Below are 18669 nucleotides of genomic sequence, written 5' to 3'. Positions count from 1 at the left end.
TCTGCAGACCTCTATTTGCCATCCATAGCGCATTAGTTCTTTCGTGACCGTGATTCATAAGCTTGTACGATGGGTCTCGTGGAGCGTACCAAGTTGAATGTGGTCGTCTGTGCGGATGTGTAGGCTTTGTCTTTGCGACTCCGTGGCTCTCTGGCATACTCCTTGGATTCCCGCCGTATTGTCACCGAGATTTGAACACTTCTGGGAAGATGTTCCTCAGTTCCTCTAGATCCTGGATCTGGTGATCACAAGCCGGTTCTGCTGGTGGCTTTGCGTCTGGCTCGACCAAATGCACTGTCTTCCAGCCGTATGCTTTGCCACCACGGCAGTTCAAAGCCGAATCATCTAGCCTGTATCAGTAACGATCAATCTCATGCTTCACACTCCAGCAAGACTCACCAACATAGTAGCACTGACTCCTGTCTGTGATGCCCGCCTCTCGCATGGCCTTCGCGAACATGTCAGGATCTGGCTTGCAGAGTAGCTTCTCAGCCGCATAGTCACAATACGTGATGCCTTCGAACAAGTCCTCAATACCCAACAGCTTCACAACCCGTTTGCCGTGAGTAACATAGGCGTTCGTAAACAGCCACGGCTTGATCTTTGTCGTATCAATATTCTCGATAAGTTCCCGTAGCTTCGGATTTGGCGTAATGATCCCTTCCAGCGGTAGCGCATCATCGACTTTAGCGTTGTACTCCATCGGATCGACTTTGTGGTGGCGGACGAGTCCCTCGATGGCCAAGCCGTAGTCTTTGTAGTACCTTTGGTGTAGCATCGTCGCGTCTTCTCGCGAGACGGAGAGATGGGACTCGAAATAATTGTCTATCAGTTCGGACATGATCTCGTGGATCTTGTAGGATTTGGGGTAGAGACAGTTGTCAATGTCGAAGAAGAAGACTTTCCTCTGTTCGTCCTCGCCGTTGCTAACTCCGTTGGTCGCCATCTTGGAAGAACAGGTCCTGCTGTCAGATCAAAGAGCGGAGGAACAGAAAGGAGACTGAAGAAAAGACTGAGAAAGGGAGAAGTTTATGGTCTTTTGATGTTTTGACTGCAAAGGACATGGAGTCATGGCCATCGGATGTGGCACGTGCGCTAGCGGCGGCTACTACCCGTATCTCCTTTCGCGATTTCAAGTGCTTCGACCTCGACTTCCACCTCTCACTTTCTCTCGTCACGACACCCACCGCCACTGCTCTCTGGATTCCTACCTGCATCGCGCCGCTGAGGTCTGAGTCTGTTCGACACGTGCGCATAGGGAATACCAGTCGCTATGTTCGAGTACACGTGGTAGACCGACACCTTGGATATTTGCAGCGACGCGCAAATGGCACTGCACGTCAGCAACGCGCAGCAGGTCAACGGCACGCAGTCGGCCTCTGCAGAGGAAGAAGAGCTGTATGATCAGCTGCTGCGCCTACGCGACTCTGTCATCGCAGGGACACATCCGCAGTTGAAGCTGTCGGCAGCCGCGATTGATGAATTGCTCAAGGCACAGCGGCATACTGCCACCGCAACTGCAGAGCCGTCGCCGCCGCCCGTCGTCAATGGCTTCGCCGACAACGGTGTCGCTTTCGATGCAAACGGCACTACTAACGCACCGCAGTCTTCGATTGCACCGACTTTCGCCGGCCTGCCTGGACTGCAGGCTCCCAGCAACTCCCTCGTGAACAACTCAGTGCACACGCCTCACAAGCCCTCCTCCTCGGGTACTTTAGATCCCATCTTCCTGGAAAAGTCGGATAGCCTTGTAAGAGCAGAAGGACAACTCAAGAGGCAACGCATAGAGCGTGAGCTACAGACACAATACGACCAGCGCAAGCCTGCACACGGCGCCCGCGACAAAGACGCAGCTGTTGATGCTCCAGTGGCGCTCGACGTTGAGGACATTCTTGTCAAAGCATCCGCTCGTGAGCCACATCTCTCTGGCTTAATGCCACCAAAGCCTTCAACTCCGAGTTCGTTTGATGAGAATGATTACTACTCGAGTCAAGTTGAGAGTGAATGGAGTTCTCCTGAAAGCGCTAGTAAGGTTTCTGACCGCGCAGCAGGTGCGGACTTCACTGGATTTCACGAAACGTCGAATGGTGCATCTGCCTCGCATGTCAAAACTTCCAATGCTGCACCTCAACTTGGGCAAAGTGCCAAAGATCATGCGGTCCAGGTCAATAACCTTCAGTCTCAAGGTGTGTACCATGTGGACGATGATGATGACGACGACGATGAGTACGATCCTGAGGACGTCCCGGCATTCGCAAGCTTTCCTAATGGAAACAATGTCCCTGTTGGAGGTCATGTCACTCCACCTGAGGATGATGACGACTCGGAGTATGAGCCAGGGGAGATCACGCAAGAGAGTGCTGTTCCAACTCCATACGAGCAACGGCAACCTCCATCTCAACCATCACCGCAAGTTCCAGTCATCCGCAATCATCTGACTCACATAGCCGCTCCCCAGCCAAATCGAGTCTCGCCGCTTGCTGTGGCAAAACGCCCGAGCATTGAACTCGAGTTGATCAACGGTCGTCCCGAAGTGGTTCAGAAGAGTCGTCCCAAGCCCAATCGTGCCAGCACCGGGTCACCGCCTTATACTGGGACGGGGGCCAAGAAAGGTAAAAAGAAGAAGAGGAAGCGAGACCAGGAGCCAACGAATCGCAACAATAAGAAGTCGAGACGCGAGCGCAATGCTGCAGCACAGTCACCTCCATCTCCGGCACACAACCAGCCCTACATTAAGGATGAGCCGATATCGCCGCCCCCGTTCGCAAATGTGCCGGAAGTGCAGCCATTCGGTCAGAGGGCTGCCCAGTACCGACCTGCTGAGATAGATCTTGTCTCACCAAGGCACATTCCACAATCGACTCAGTATGCGCATGAGGCTCCTCGTTCTGGTTTGCGCTATGAGTACGCTGCCCCAGCTTCGCCTGCCGTCGTACAAGTAGCGTCACCGGCTCACCGTGCCGTGCACAGAGATACGCAGGACCTGAGGCGAGTTGCCAGTCTACACTACGCGCAGAGGCCTTCGTCTCCAGCACAGCGGGCGTACTCTCCAGCCCCTTCGCGAACGGTGTCCATGACCTACGGTGACCCTCGATTGTCGCGAGCAATGGAAGTCGAGTCGCCACAATATCAGGAACCAGTGCCACCGGAGGCAGCACGCGATGTGCGTCACGAACGCTCCAGATCACCACCCAGACTACAAGAATATCAAGATCCATATGCCCGAGTGTCCAGTCCCGCAATGTTGCCGCCGCCGCCTGCAGCACCACCGCGCCGAATCGTCGTGGACCAGTATGGAAACCGCTACTACGCTGCTGAACCGGCTCCTATCCAGCCGCCTCCACCCGCAAGAGCATCTGTGGCTCCTGTCGAGCGACGGCCAGCGATGGAATTTGGATATGAGCGCGCACCTAGTCGCATGGCAACCACTTACGGGCAGGCTCCAACACAATACGAAGCAGCAGACCGCATGGCACCGCCACCATCACGTCGGCCGATACCAGATGAGCGAACGGCATATGTGGATGCGGGTGGATATCGTGTCCGCGACTATGAGCCTCCTAGCAGCCAGGTACGCTACGTCGAGGCCCCTACCTCGCCCACGTACCAGCCAGTCCCAGCAGCACGATACGAGACCATGGCACCTCCACCACCTCCAAGCGAGCCAACCTCACCGGTGTACGCACCCATTCGAAGCTACAGCGTTCGTCCTGAGGAGTCAGCACCCATGCCAACACCAACTGCATATGCACCCAGACAGGCCAGTGTTGCGCCCGTCCAATACGCGCGTCAAGAACCATCAGGAATTGCAGCGACTCCAACGAGAGCGATGAGTGTGATGCCGGGATACGAGCAGCCAACGTCAGCAAAGCGAGCCTACAGTCACGCGCCAGCGCAGGTGCGATATCTTGATCAGTATGGAAGAGAGGTGTTCCCTTCGGAAGTCAGGCAAATGCCTGCAGCAGATTATCGGTATCAGCAGTAGTGAGTTTGAGCGAAGGTTGTAATGAGTTCGAGCATAGCAATGGGCATAGGCATTCTTGGGAAAGGAGGAAGCATTTGCATATCTGTAATCAAAAGGCCGCCATGGCTCATTGTAATAGAATGTATTGAATTCGGTGTCCGAGCCCAGCAGTGTCACCGCAGCATCATCATCATCTTCTTGGTGACTTGGTTTGGGTCAGCGAAGCCAAACGGGATCCCATGTGCAGATGATCTGCACTAGCCGGCAACAGCTCCGATGTCTAGAATCTGCAGCCGTCAACTCTCACTGACTACCGAGACGACATCGCCCAGGCAAGGAATATCTGCTTGTGTCTGCTATATTCCATTGTTTGATGGTATGCTGACTGTATGAAATAACGGACACGTTGGAGATAGAGTGCTGGAAGACATGACCGGGCTTGAGACACGCACTGAGCCGTAGCTGGCCACGCCGTCGACCAAGTGCAAGCTCCGCCTGTAGATGAATCGTCGGGCGAGGGTAGCCTCATTGTAGCATCCGTCAAGGTGGCACAGTTTCAATATCAATGATATATCCAGCGTGAGGCTCGTCTGTGGTACACTGCAGTACGCTGGCAGTGGTTCCGTCGGCCACCCGGATTGCCAAGCCCGCGCTCCTCGTCTGGGACATGGCAGCCAGCTCGATCCAGTCTTCGACCATCTCACCCACCTCCACCCCCAACCACACCCTCGCCTGCGATGCTCCGCCATTGAAAGGTCGCTGCCGCTATTTCACTTCTCTCCCTTTCGTCCACCCCGTCGAAAGGCTTCCCATTTTCCGGTGTTGCGGGGGGCTTCTTTCAGCGCGCTTTTCCTTTCGCTCCGTCCGCCGACTCCTCCTCCTCGCCTATCCCCATCCGCCTCCCATCCGAGAGGAGGTGCATGTCACGCCCCGTCGAGCATGCACAAGATCTCCCAGTTCACAGGCTCAGCGCGGCATGGCTGGGACCGCGTATCGCCCTCGATGAGCTTTGGCATGTCTAGGCCGCACTCCCAAGCAGACATGGTCCCGCCCAACGCCAAACGCCAGATGCCCGGCTCCAGCATGAGCCCCAACCCTGCCGTGCCCGGACACCCCATCAACCTGTCCTTCAACGTGCCCTTCAACTCGAATCTGCCCGGTCCGGATAAGGAGGATGTGCTGTACAGCAGTACCGGGGCTTATCAGCGGTGGATTCATCCGGATGGGGCTGCAGAGGACACGCCCAACCATGCTCTGCCCGTGCACACACGAAATGTCGAGAACCTACGGAGTCTGTGCAAACAGCTCAGTGAGAGCAGTGGGGAGAGAGTCCATGCCACCGTTACTTCTTCAAAGCCGAAGCCCGTGCCGGGTATGCAGCGAGGTCCGTTGACGGCTTTGGTGACAAACGTGTGCATATCAGGCGATTCGGACGTAGTGCATAAGATGCGGGCCAAGATTCTGAACGAAACCCCCATCACGCTGGTGAGTATTCGAATATTGAACGCCCTTTGTGCGTGCGGCTGACACGTATCTAGCGCTGCGAGACCATCGATATCGACCGCGAAATAGTCTTTCCCAAAGGCCAAGATGGTGCACGTACTGATATTCTTAACCACATGGATGAGATCGCGGATCAGACGAAAGCAGATATCTTCCTGCTCGAGTCCAAGGCCAAGAGGAAGGACTCGGACTCGATGAGCTCATTCCGAGGCATGGAGAAGAGCATGGACAACAGGCTGAGAGTACACATCTTCGGCGATGCTGAAAGCTCAGAGAACGCGAAGACGAGACTTCTGATCATGATTGATCAAATTCTCCAGCGTCAGGTGGACACTATCCGACTCGAGCTTTCCCTGCACAGCCTGATCTCTGGCCGCCATAGGAGGAATGTCAAGCTGATCGAGTCTGCGACGGGCACAGCGATCTACTTCCCGCCGATGTTTCCGACTGTGTTCGGATACACACCACCAGGGTCGATTCCACTGAGGAGTCGAGACGAAATTATCGTGACGGGAGACAATATGGACAACATTCTCCAGGCAAAGAAGAGGCTGCATGATCTAGTGCTGGGCTGCAAGACGTTTGTCAAGGACGTGCAAATCACGACGAGCAAGGTGGACTACATTCTGCTGGAACGACTGGACAAGATTCGACGCATTATCGAGGCCAACGGTTCATACGTTTTGCTGCCACCGCTCGGCAATCACAGTGGCATCTTGCGGGTCCAGGCAAACGACATCTTGAACGTCGAACGCACCGTGCGTGAAATTATGGGCTTGGCCGGCCAATTCTACAGCGCATCTTGGTGGGTCACGCACCCCGACCCATCTCAGCGACAGCCGACGCCATCCGACATCCGCGCTATGCTTCCAGACGTCTGCATCAACTCTGGCGCCGAGATCACCTTTGAAAAGCTCAACTTCCACATCAACGGCAGCGACGATGCCGTCAAAGCCGCCATGTCCATTATTAACACCCTGCCATTCGTCAAGAAAGCGCAGTCAACTCTGCGCGTCAAGGTCGAGCTCGCTAACGAACACAAGGAGTTTGTCAGTGGTAAGAAGAATGGCAAAATCAACAAGATCATGAGCCAGAGCAATGTGCAGATCGTGTTCGACGGCTTCAACGAGTACAACTTCTACATCGATGTCCGCGGAGCTCAGTACGAGGCGACGAAGAATGGGCTGGACCTGGTGGAGCTGGAGATGCCGGCGTCGATATCATTCCACGTCCCAGACCAGTATCATAAGCGGATCATCGGTATCGGCGGACAGCACATCCAGCGCATCATGAAGAAGTATTCTGTGTTCGTCAAGTTCTCGAACGCTATGGATCGTGGAGGCATTGGCAAGGACGATGATGACATCAAGGTCGACAATGTCATCTGCCGTACGCCTGCGCGCAACGCCGACAACCTCGAGCTCGTCAAGCAAGAGATCATGGACATGGTTGAGAAGGTCGATGCGGAGTTCGTGTCTGAGCACGTACCTGTCGATCGTCTCTACCACCGTGAGCTCGTTGCGAGAATGCCAGAGATTGAAGAGCTGGAGAAGAAGTGGAACTGTAAGATCACGTTCCCTGGCACTGAGCAAGCCAGCGATATCATCACAGTCTCTGGACCTGAGTACCAGGTCCCGTTGGCTGTGGATGAGTTCTTGGTAAGACCGACGACCATTATCGAGCTTGTAACAAACGCTGACATACTTTACAGGGCATGGTGCCTGAAAGCCACGACATTGAGTTCCCATCCACTGAAGAGCTCCGAACCTTCCTGGCGTCTGACGAATTCCGTGACGACACTGCTCGCAAGCTCAAGGAGCAGTACGTTGTTGAGGTGGTCGTTAACGAGCCTTACAGAGAAAAGCAGGAAGACAAGGAGATCTTGATGGAGCGCTTGAAGCTCAACTATACCAGGAACAACGCTGGCGGACTCAAGGACGCTATCGACTTCTTGCTGATGCCTCTGATTGCTCGCGGCCTGGATCAGAATGTCGTCAAGGGCGCCATCCCACGACCCAAGTCCGACTCCTTCGAAGACAACATGCCGTTCTTCGAGTCCAAGCTTCTTCAACGAGCCGAGCCTCCTGTGGCCACCGATTCACCAACTCGCTCAACCTTCAACGGCGATGACAGCGGCACTCGCTCAATCTTTGACAAGCTACGCAAGCCAGGTAGCATGTCTTCGTTCACTTCCTTCATGGAGCGCCGACGCAAGACTGGCTCCAACTCGCCATCGCTCTTCATGCATGCCTCGAGCAACGCCTCTAAAGCCTCCCTCGTTAGCATGGAATCTCGCGACTCTGGCTATCGCAACCCCTGGAACGATTCTGGCATCGACCTCGATCACGACCAGCAAAACGGACATACGCACGCCAACAGCTGGGGTTCGTTCGCCCCAACCTCCCGTCCGAACACCTCCTCGAACTCCCTTTCAGGTGCATTTGAGACCAAGTTTCCTTTTGGCGCTAACGGTAATGCGTCGACGAGTTCTCTTACCACTCCAATGATACCCGGCCTCGGCATGATGTCGAACGGCGGCGCGGGACCAAGTGCTGCGAGCGGCTCGGTCAAGGGCGACGTGACACCCAAGTACGAAGACTACGGAAAGGGAAGCTTCACGTCGACTGAGGGACCGCCCTCGCAGCAGCCCATCTCGCGTCCAACTTCGACCAATGCCGCGGCTACCAATACTACGTCTTCTGTTGCGAGTACAACTTCAGGATACCCGGCCCCCATCGGGCCTCCGCATTGATTTTTGATGGACTGTTTGTTTTTATTTGGAATGAATTGTTTTTGAGTGAGAGAAAGTCTTCGTTTATGATGGGTGCAAGACATTTGGGTGTTGGGACTTTTTTTTTCGCGCGTTGATTGATTGATTGTTTGCTTGCTTGTTTTTTTGATGTTCAACCAACGGAAATACCCCCACTGTGCGAGAACGAAAGCGTCTTTCCGGGATACCAAAAGAGACCAACATAAAAGCTCTGCTCTTGCTCTTGCTCTTCTGCTTCTTCATATCCCCCATTGCGTTGCTTGGTGCTGCTTGCTTTTTTTGCAAAGAAGAAAAAAAAAGACTGTCGAAACTGAACTGAAACGGAAACTGGAAGGGGCATGCTTTGATGAAGGGGTTTTTTGAGGGATATACCACTTTGCGCGCGATGTATGCCTGGGATGGGGAAATGCAATGCGAATGTTTTTTGTTGCATCTCGTTTCTTTCCTCCTGGTCTCCTGTCTTTCGTGTCTTCTTTCAGAGGCAAGATGGACTGGAGATCGGGGGGTTTGATGATATGGACCTTCCTTTTCAGATGATGAGATACAGTGGATAGATGAATTTTGGATGTGCGTTGTTACTTCCATCCCTTCCTTTTGCTCTGTTGTTCTTTACATTTTTCTTCACTTCGAGTTGACCTTGCCTTCCGGTGGACGAAGGAGGCTCATCGTTTCTTCGTTTCGTCACTTTCGCAACATCTTCCACACAACACACAACAACAACATCTGCATTGCATCGCATAGCTACCATCGCTGGCTCAACTTTGCCTCCTTTCACAATAGCTGCTATCGCTATCAATACCAACTGCGAACATCGTCCGAGCAAGCATCCATCAGCACAATCGTAACAATCAGCAGCCATGAACACCTTCGAATTCCCCCCTGTCGACGCCGACAACGACGTCTGTCTCATCATGATGCTTCCTTCCAAGAATCCTGAGGTTCACCCGGCTATCGCGAACGTTTACAAGAACTGTCGACTTTGGGCTCCGCCTGGCTTTGAGACTGCTGTCAAACGCGCGAATCCTTCGAGGAAGGTCGTTGTTGCGGATTTGGATTTGGAGGGGTGTAGGGAGGTGATGAAAGGTATGTCGACATAGTGAGTGTTGGAATGATATTGGGTTGCTGATTCGTTGAACAGGCGTCTCCTGCTGCCTCATGAATACCCCTGGCGGCCACGACCGAGAGCTCGAGTTTGCGAACAACATCCTCCAAGCCGCGGAGGAGAACATGTACCCTACAGGAAAGTTCCAGCACCTTATCTTCTCCTCCATCCTACAGCCCGCCCTCACTGGCATGGGCCCATACGCAACCGGCAAGATGAAAATCGAGGAGATGATCCTCGAGTCGAAGGTTCCGTATACCATCGCACACGTCGCGCCGCAGATGGACGAGGTCGTCACGCCGGATCACGTCAGGGGTAACCGTTCGAGTCTCATCACCCTGCTGGACCCAAGCATGGCGTTCAGCTACATCAGCAGGGACGATCTCGGGAGGGCGATGGCGAAGATTCTTCTTCAGAGGCAAACGCACTTCTATGCTACGTACCAGCTGGTCGGGACACCGGTGCCGTTGAACATGGACCAGATCGCGAACAGGGTCAAGCATATCCTCCATATCCAAATGGAGCCTGTGCAGCTGTTCATCACGGATCCAGCTGAGAAGCCCCGGGCGGGCGACTTGACGTACAATGCGGAAGAGTTGAGGGATCTACAAGATGAGGTGGGTTGGGTGATTCCGCCGCTGGATATTGGTCCCTCGCGCACTTTCAGCTCACCGAGTGTACAGAGCGAACAGGCTGTTCAGTCGAGTGCGTCGTTAGCTGCGATCATTCCTCCACAGGATGGGCTGAGGCAAACGTCCTTGCTGAGACGTCACACATTGGAGCCTGATTCTCCGAGACCGACACTCTCTGAACTTGGCGCTGAGGATCAGAAGAAGGATAATGAGGTGCCACAGACAGACAAGGAAGCCGAGCTGTTTGAAAACGAAGATATGACCATTACGGAAGCAGAAGACATTGTCGTGCAAGCCGGTGTCACACATGGCGAACAAAACGAGACACATCAGGAGAGGTCTGGCCGGATGGATTCCTTCGCCCATCCTATCAGTGCCGGCCCTTCCCAGGAGTCGATCAAAGTAGGAGAGTCTGCCTCGAGCCCTCCCGCCAGTCCCGCAACATATGAGGAAGTCCATGGTCCGCCTCCGGCAGAGGGTGCAGCAGGCTTCACTGCCGCCGACATCAGCGAGAACCGAGCCTCGTTCGCCGGCCCACCGATCTACCCCAACATTTCCATCGAGAGACGCAACGCCTTCTCAACAAAGCCAAGCAAAGGCAAAGGCAAAGCGCCCACCAGCGAGGACCTGTCATCGACAGACAAACCCGAACCTCCCACCGTTAAGACCCTCCCAAAGAAAGTCTACGCCTACGGCCAACCCAACTCCGACGTCCTCCTTCTCGACCCGCGCCTCACCGGCCGCCCCGAAACCGCCGCGGAAATCATGTTCCGCCAACGAAACGACGGCGTAAACTGGTAGGACCACGTGCCGCCCGTCGACGACAACTTCGCCAGATACATCGAGTACTTCAACAAGACGGGCGTGAGCCTGCGGGGGAATTCGAATTCTTTGAGGTTCGTGATGAAGAAGGAGCCGGAGGGGTTTGATGGGTTTTTGACGAGGCGGAAGAGGGAGTGGGAGCAGGAAGGGGTGGAGTTGGAGCGGGAGCGGGAGGCGTTGGTGCAGGAGGAGTTGATTGGGTCGGTGTTGAGGGAGGATCGGGAGCCTGGGCCTGGTGTGGTGAGTGGGGGATGGGGAGGACTGCTGGGACGGGCGGTTGCGCAGCGGAGACGGGGGGCGGGGTTTATTGTGGGGGCTACGGAGAGTGAGGAGGAGAGGTTGGGGGAGGAGGAGGAGATGAGCCATGATATTTTCTTTTCGGTATGATATGTCTGGAGGGAGGGGGATCGAGGGCGTGGGGTCGTTGCTTGTTTTTCTGTTCGCTCGCTGCTCGATGAGTTGTTTAGTGTTGTTATATGCAGTTAGCAGACCTCTCCAAAATGACCAAAATCGCTTCGATGCGATGACTCTCGAATCCAACCAAGATCCCCCTCATCCCCTCTCACGTAAAAATAATCCCCCCATCCACAACCTGCGTCTGCCCCGTAACATGATCACTATCCGGCCCCGCCAAAAAGCTCACCAACTTGGCCACATCCTCAGGCACACTCGTCCTCTTCTGCGCGATTAGCTCGTTCGTATACTTCTTGATCGTATCGCCGACTTTGGCGCCCGTCTGCGCGCCCAGGCGCTCGTCGATCAGGTCCCACATGGCGGTGCCCACGATTCCTGGGGCGTAGGCGTTGCAGGTTATGTGGTGCGGGGCCATTTCCATCGCGTAGGCTTGGGTTAGGCCGCGGACGGCCCATTTGGAGGAGGACTACACGAGCGTCTTCTATTAGCATTGGAGAGGTTGAAGGGTGGGATGGGGGGAGTTACGTAGTGGGATAGTAAGGCGAAGGGTTTGAATGCCACGATGGAGGCTGCGGAGATCATTTTGCCTGGGTTCTTGGCCGTGCAGTTCCCTTGGGCGATGAGTTGTTTCGCGGACGCTTGGAAGCAGTTTTGCACGCCGTAGACGTTGATACTGAACATGCGGTGGAAGTCCTCTTCCGTCAATTCGAGCAGCGGTTTGACTTGTGCGATGCCCGCGTTGGCGATCCTGACACACAGAAGACCATCAATCAGCTCACAGCCTCCAATAAAACCTATATATTTCTGCTAGCTCACTAACATCGTATTCAACGGCCCCAACTCCTTCACCGCCGTCTGGATCATCTCCTCGACTTCCTTGAGCACGGAGACGTCTGCGATGGCCACGCAGGCTTTCCGTCCGAGGTCCTGGATTTCTTTGGCGGTTTTCTCGCAGTTCTCGCGGTTCGCGGAGATGTCGTTGATGCAGACGTCGTAGCCGTCGTGGGCTATGCGGAGGGCTATGGCGCGGCCGATGCCGCGACTGGAGCCTGTTACGATTGCGACGCGGGCCATGGTTTTGGGTGGTCTTGAGTTTGTTGAGTTGGTTTTTGAGGAGTTCGAGGGGGAAGGTTTCTTGTCAAGGGTTGTGAGGGTGTCTGAATGTTTTGAGGTAGAACGATGCGAGTAGGAAAACCCTTTGATTCTGTAGTCTTCTTCTTGCAGATACCAATGAAAGAGGTAAGAAATTCAGAGCAAGAAGAAGAATTCCGAAAGTCTGCCACAAACCCTGCCCACGGTACATATATGTATACGTCGAGCATCCAATTGCCGTCTCGTGCCTCGTCACCATGTGCCTGGTCATGCCCCTCCACGACCTCCTCATCTATGCAGGTCAATCGGCCGTCACTAGAGTGACCTCGTTGGCATCTCCTCCGCTGCACCGAGAGCTGTGCAACGATTCTCCCGCGGTTGGAGAAGAGAGGAGAGAGCTTGAGAAAGAGCTCAAGAGCTCTGAGAGGAGCTGACGTTGGGGGTGCACATGAGTCAAGTTCGTCCGTGCGAAGAATCTGCATGACTCGATCTTGGCGCCGACCTCACCCTTTGCGCTGAAGCTCACGCTTCCACGATGAGAAGAAAAGTAGCCTTAGCATGTGTACAATTTCGTTGTATGTACATCAGACCGAACTTTCCATATGCACCCTCGACTCCAGATATGCGTCTATTTCCCTTCAGTCGAAGTTCGTTTCCCCTGACGATGACGAGCAGCCTTTCTCGTCGACACATCTCCTCGAGGCGATGCTATCAATACCAGAGACCGAGGGCGTCCATGGTCCTTCGAGTTCCTCTTCAGACACTGGAGAGTCCCACTGGTGTCGCAACTTCGCGGAAAGTCCACTTCGAAGGGTCCACTTGCGTATTGTGGCCTAATCAATCGTGGTCCGAAATGATCACCCCATGCTGTATTGCCCGCCGGCGAGGTCAGGTCGATCGCCACGTGTTGCCAATCAACCCGCAGACATGTTTGATGATCTCGATTCTAGATGTATCTTGTATGTCCCTTCACTCCCTCCCTCTGCATCTTGTTCCAGTACCTCTGTCACGTTTCCGGTGCGGTACGAAGGGGTCTGATCGCTCTTGTTTCGCCGTTCACTATCCCTACTTTCCGTTTGATAGGACAGATGGATTTCAGAAGATCGGGACGGTGGACCAGAGTCGTCATAGCGGTTGTCACGCCGAGACTTCCGGAACAATGGACCTAAAGTGGGCAGGCATGCGCAGATGATCCCAAAGCCCTGCTCAACAGAGGACCACGTGCCGGAGTCCACTGTAGTGTACGTTGGGTCTGTTTGACGCGACTTCTCAAATTGAGTGATTCGGAGTATTGAAGCCAGACAAGCACTGCAAACAAGTGGTCAGTCACGCATTCCGCAGAAATTCGTTCAGGCGTCGCATACAATCCACCAAGTCCAAAGATTGCGGAGAAGGCCAACTTCTGCCCAAGCCTCAAATGCAAAGTCCATACCATTGGCATTGGAATACACAGTACCACGAGATCCAGGATGAGGTTGGCGACACCGTTCCAGCGGAAGAATTGAACCTCGTTGATGCACTTGCCAGGTTGATTCTTGTTCCAGAAGTACGATGTCGGTTGGCATCCCGCAATGGCTAGCACAGTGCAAATGATGAAGTAAGAAATTACCAGTCCCACAGCAGCCCATATGACTTTCCTGAACTTTTCATAGACGCCAAAGATACGTTTGTAGAGTAACAGAATTGACGTCTTCGTAAGGACTGCGGTGGTGAAGTAAGTGATCTGGACTGCGAGAAAGGTCTATCAACAGTCAATGCAACGTCGGAGGCTGGTAGGATTGCTTGAACATAGCTCACCTTCTGGTACCTTTCTACAGTGGCGTGGGGAAGATCTGCCGCATGGTAACCAAGACCTAAGTGGAGGAGCTCGTAGTATCGAATGGCTGTCATGGCCCACGCCACGATCTGTTTTTTTGCTATTAGCTAGGGCACAGCAGATCGTGATTCTTGGCTCCTCGTGAGTAAGTACCAATGCTGCGAAGATGAGCCAGTCATCTTCTCTCAAGCCCGCGAAGTTGTGCTGCCTCGCCGCGAATCTGGCCGCGACCGCGACCGTCGCTGGGATGATGGTAATCGTGGTCCCCAGCCAAACATGCCAGCCCAACGATTGTGGCATGAAATGAGGCCCGAAGTCAAGCCAGACTTGTACGCCGGTCTTCCACAGCGGTGGCAACAGTCATCACAATGGACTGCACCGAGGGCAGATAATAGCAGGCCGCAAGTACAAACAGGTGTCTGTACAAGTTGAGTGATGGGGCGGCTCGATGGTTGATAGATTGATAGACGACGTCCTAGTAGGTTCTGGCCACCGTTATATCGGCAGCTGTGCCGCCCCGCCCCGGCTTAAAAGGCTTGGCTCACGGTCAACGTGCTCGCACATCTTGCCGCATCCAGATACGTGCCAACCTTAGTATATGCTGGAGTTTATGACCCTGATGACCCTGGCGAGCTCGCAGGAAGCCGGACAAATTTCCCCATTACCTCGTAGACCTGGTTTGAGGCTATCTCTATCGCTTAAACTGATGCCCAAAGACCCTGAAGCTGAATGTAATCTCAAGGAGCATTTTAATATCGACGAAACATTGATAGATACGAACAAGGTTTGGACATATCTGGGCCCCACATGCGGGCCGCTCCACTTCGGATCCTGATGCAACGTCGCACGTGTGAACAACGTTGGCCATCCCTCACATCTCACCAACACATTCCCTTTCTGTCGTTCTTCGTCGCTGTTTCGCATCTTCGTGAAATACAGTTCATCATTCACCTGGCAGACATGTGAAATTTCTAGACGAAGCAAGACGTTCATCCCTCGAGGCGAGAGAAGGTCCGGAAAATAACCGGTATTACCCCGAGTTGGCGAGCAAATCCTTTGAGCACAAGCAGAATGGGTCGGGTGTTGATGCCGTGACCGCTCTTCTGTACAGTGATGTAAAGGAGCAGAACCGATGTCACGCTGTGTAGAAAGCTTCTCCAATCCCGCCACGCGGTAATGCTTTGGTGAATATCTGGTATGCTGCTCTTGTACCTACTTCCCTGTCAAACTACATCATCTCAGGCAATCTGCGCAGCTGGTCCTCTGCAGCAAGACGAATAAATGAGAATTGGATGGCCGGTGCATTCGCCATGAGGTCCAACAGGCCGGTATCTCTTGCTCTGACCATTCTCGCAACTCTGGACTTTCTGGCCCAGGGAGCTTTGGCAATCGACTTCGCATTCAACCAGCAGAGCCCCAATGGCCAGCCACTTGTGTCATCCTTCTTTGGCGTGCCTGGAACAAATGCCACGTTCGATTATGTCATCATTGGCGGTGGTACGGGAGGACTCGCCATCGCCACGCGCCTCGCACAGGCAAACCTTAGTGTGGCTGTCGTCGAAGCTGGGGGCTTCTACGAACAAGATAACAGCAATTTGAGCGTTGTTCCAGGCTATGCAACCTACTTTACAGGGTCAGATTACGACAATTTCCAACCTCTGATCGACTGGGGCATTTCCACGACGGTCCAAGCTGCACCGATCAACAGGCGTCTTCACTATGCCAGAGGCAAGACGTTAGGAGGTTCTTCAGCTCGGAACTACTTCCTCTACCAACGGCCGACCATCCAAAGTCTGGAGCAATGGTCATCGCTCGTCGGTGACGATAGTTGGAATTTCGCAAACTTGCTACCATACTTCAAGCAGTCCGTTGACTTCACACCACCCAATGCCACTCTTTACGCCAACTCCAGCAATCCGCAGAACCTCAGCTCCTTCACGCCTAATGGTGGGCCTGTGCAAGTCTCGTTCTCGCGCGCCGTTGATCCTTTTGGCACTTGGGCAAGGCTGGCCTTTATCAATGCCAGCATGCCACAGATCGATGGCCTCAGCAGTGGCAGGCTGCTTGGTTCTGCTTATGCTGGCTTGACAATCGACCCGAATAACGGGCAGCGCTCTAGTTCTGAGTCTTCTTTCTTGCAGTCTGCACTCAACGCTCACAAGGCGCCGATTGTGTACAAGAATACGTTGGCCTCCAAGATCTTGTTCAACGGGACGACCGCAACCGGCATCTCAGCCATCGCAGCTGGGACCTTTGGCACACCGTCTGTGAATTTCACATTAACGGCAAGGAAGGAGGTCATACTCAGCGCCGGTGCGTTCCAAAGTCCCCAACTGCTCATGCTCTCCGGTATTGGAAACTGCAGTTACCTGGCGACCTTCAAGCTACCGTGCCTCGCGAATTTGCCCGGCGTGGGACAAAACATGTGGGATCACCCGATCTTCGGCTCTGCACACGCTGTGAACGTCAACACAGCTTCCGCTGGTGCAAACAACGCCACCGTTGCTCGCCAGCTTGTTCAGACTTACTTGAACACCGGCGGGGGACCTCTGAGCATTTTTGGTCCTGGGTATTACGGATGGGAGAAGTTGCCAGAGCCTTATCGGTCCGGATTGAGTAACGCGAGCAAAAAAGCCTTGGAGGCCTTCCCACCTGACTGGCCTGAGATCGAGTGGCTTCCTGTCTCGGCGTACAACGGTTACAACCTGAACAAGCAGACAGCAGACCCAAGGGATGGGAACAACTACGCTACACTGAACGCTGCTCTGGTTGCGCCTCTGTCCAGAGGCACTGTAAAGCTCGCAAGCGCTTCCGCCCTGGACTTGCCGATCATCGATCCAGCCTGGCTTACGCATCAGGCGGACAGGGAAATAGCTGTCCAGTCTTTCAAGCGTCAACGCGAGATCTGGGCTATCCTCGTAAAGCTGGGAGTGGCGCATCCTGAAGAAGCGTTCCCGGGGCCATCTGTGCAGACCGACGAAGAGATTCTGACTTGGATCGGTGAGAGCTTGACGACTGTCTACCACGCTGCTGGGACGGCTAAGATGGGGTTGAGAAACGACTCTCTTGCGGTTGTGGATCACGATGCGAAGGTCTTTGGCATCCACAACTTGAGGGTCGTAGATGCGTCCGCGTTCCCTATTCTACCGCCGGGGCATCCGCAGAGTACGGTGTATGCGTTTAGCGAGAAGATTGCTCAGCAGATCATAGACAAGAAGTAAATGTAATTCAACGGCTCTCTGCACACAGTACATCCAAACATTCTTGGCCATGAGCAGGGTTCTGTTTTTCAGAAGCCTGTTGACGGATCGTCCGCCTCACCCGCTTCAACCACCGCAAAATCTCTGCATAATTCGATTTTGTGCAGAGGTGACGCGTAATGGCGCTTCAAAGGGAAGCCACACAGCACAGTTGAGGTGCTCGTTTTGACGTGCAGCCCTATGTTGTGAATGAAATATCTCGGCCATCGTCCGAAGCTCTTCAACGTATGCCACGGCCACACATATATGCCTTTGAACTTCCTGGGCGAGCACAGCAACACCAACGAACCATGGCTTCGATGTTGGCCGCTGCAGCGGACTCCTTCAAGGACAAGACTTTCACGACCTTCACAAAAGACCAGGGCAAGAACTACGCGCAACACCGAGCAAATTACCACTCCAGCGTGTACGATCACATAATAGATCATCGCAAATCTACGGGCGGAGGATTCGAGTCTCTCTTAGATGTCGGCTGCGGCCCTGGCCTGGCAACGTTCTCCCTCGCACTACACTTCACTCGTACTCAGGCTATCGATCCAAGCCCCGCGATGGTTTCGACTGCGGAATCTCTCAACCCATCCCCAGAGACAATTACATTCCACGCCTCTCCAGCAGAAGACATGTCAGCGATCCCGTCCTCCAGCATCGAACTCATAACCGCCGCCAACGCCGCCCACTGGTTCAACTTGCCCGCATTCTGGTCCGAAGCAGCCCGGGTGCTCAAACCTGGAGGGTCCGTCGCTCTCTGGGCGACATCACGAGCAGTCACTCATCCAGACCTTCCCAACGCGGACAAAATCGAAGCAGCCGTGTCCCGCCACCGCGACGAATACCTGAAGCCGTACAAAGTCGAGGGCAATCTGCTGTCTCAGGATGGCTACAAGGACCTCACCATGCCTAGGGGTGTCGATGCTGCGGTCAAAGGGTTCGACAAATCGAGTTACAATCGCAGAGTTTGGGGACCCCACGAGCGGTTTCTTGCAGGTGAGGAGTCGTATACTTTGGACCAATTTGAGTCGATGATGGGGACACGGAGCCCGGTCGTGAGATGGCGAGAGGCGAACCCTGATAAGATGGGGACTGAAGATGATGTGGTGCGCGTTCTCAGGAATCATATCGAGAGTCTTTTGCGAGAGGGGGGAGCGGAAGATCTCGTTCTGAGGAGGAGGGTGCCTGGGGCGGTTTTGATCGTGAAGAGGCAATAAGATAGTACGTTGGGCCTTCTTCCCAACTGTATAGCGCTGTATTATGTCAGTTCAGACAAAGGTTTCCCTCATCGTGTCTTAAGTGTGAT

At 54.1% G+C, this 18669-nt stretch overlaps 8 protein-coding genes across 8 annotated transcripts; 5 read left to right on the top strand and 3 right to left on the bottom strand.

The window, feature by feature from the left end:
- Nucleotides 1-181: 181 nt before the first annotated feature.
- Nucleotides 182-946, bottom strand: M409DRAFT_28690 (uncharacterized protein; the record flags this gene model as incomplete). Its single annotated transcript, XM_033809142.1, has 2 exons — nt 182-345; nt 400-946. The coding sequence occupies 2 exons, from the start codon at nt 944-946 to the stop codon at nt 182-184; spliced, it is 711 nt and encodes a 236-aa protein (XP_033661698.1).
- A 381-nt stretch (nt 947-1327) lies between these two features.
- M409DRAFT_70135 (uncharacterized protein) lies at nt 1328-3985 on the top strand (the record flags this gene model as incomplete). Its single annotated transcript, XM_033818588.1, has 1 exon — nt 1328-3985. One exon carries the CDS (start codon nt 1328-1330, stop codon nt 3983-3985), a length of 2658 nt encoding a protein of 885 aa, XP_033661697.1.
- Nucleotides 3986-4903: 918 nt separating this feature from the next.
- On the top strand, nt 4904-8219 carry M409DRAFT_28688 (uncharacterized protein; the record flags this gene model as incomplete). The annotated part of the gene is made up of 3 exons (XM_033809141.1): nt 4904-5449; nt 5503-7125; nt 7179-8219. The coding sequence occupies 3 exons, from the start codon at nt 4904-4906 to the stop codon at nt 8217-8219; spliced, it is 3210 nt and encodes a 1069-aa protein (XP_033661696.1).
- Nucleotides 8220-9094: 875 nt separating this feature from the next.
- Nucleotides 9095-11320, top strand: M409DRAFT_59599 (uncharacterized protein; the record flags this gene model as incomplete). The annotated part of the gene is made up of 4 exons (XM_033814241.1): nt 9095-9320; nt 9376-10738; nt 10808-11174; nt 11261-11320. The coding sequence occupies 4 exons, from the start codon at nt 9095-9097 to the stop codon at nt 11318-11320; spliced, it is 2016 nt and encodes a 671-aa protein (XP_033661695.1).
- A 35-nt stretch (nt 11321-11355) lies between these two features.
- M409DRAFT_70133 (uncharacterized protein) lies at nt 11356-12281 on the bottom strand (the record flags this gene model as incomplete). Its single annotated transcript, XM_033818587.1, has 3 exons — nt 11356-11673; nt 11733-11955; nt 12028-12281. The coding sequence occupies 3 exons, from the start codon at nt 12279-12281 to the stop codon at nt 11356-11358; spliced, it is 795 nt and encodes a 264-aa protein (XP_033661694.1).
- Nucleotides 12282-13213: 932 nt separating this feature from the next.
- On the bottom strand, nt 13214-14415 carry M409DRAFT_28684 (uncharacterized protein; the record flags this gene model as incomplete). Its single annotated transcript, XM_033809140.1, has 4 exons — nt 13214-13607; nt 13664-14040; nt 14097-14204; nt 14269-14415. The coding sequence occupies 4 exons, from the start codon at nt 14413-14415 to the stop codon at nt 13214-13216; spliced, it is 1026 nt and encodes a 341-aa protein (XP_033661693.1).
- A 1010-nt stretch (nt 14416-15425) lies between these two features.
- On the top strand, nt 15426-17336 carry M409DRAFT_37658 (GMC oxidoreductase; the record flags this gene model as incomplete). The annotated part of the gene is made up of 1 exon (XM_033810773.1): nt 15426-17336. One exon carries the CDS (start codon nt 15426-15428, stop codon nt 17334-17336), a length of 1911 nt encoding a protein of 636 aa, XP_033661692.1.
- A 329-nt stretch (nt 17337-17665) lies between these two features.
- Nucleotides 17666-18580, top strand: M409DRAFT_28682 (uncharacterized protein; the record flags this gene model as incomplete). The annotated part of the gene is made up of 1 exon (XM_033809139.1): nt 17666-18580. The coding sequence occupies one exon, from the start codon at nt 17666-17668 to the stop codon at nt 18578-18580; it is 915 nt and encodes a 304-aa protein (XP_033661691.1).
- Between the last annotated feature and the right edge of the window lie 89 nt (nt 18581-18669).

Source organism: Zasmidium cellare, assembly GCF_010093935.1.
Source record: "Zasmidium cellare ATCC 36951 unplaced genomic scaffold M409scaffold_45, whole genome shotgun sequence".
NCBI lineage: Eukaryota > Fungi > Ascomycota > Dothideomycetes > Mycosphaerellales > Mycosphaerellaceae > Zasmidium > Zasmidium cellare.
Note: the sequence above shows the minus strand (reverse complement) of the source record. Positions and strands in the feature narration are given on the sequence as shown.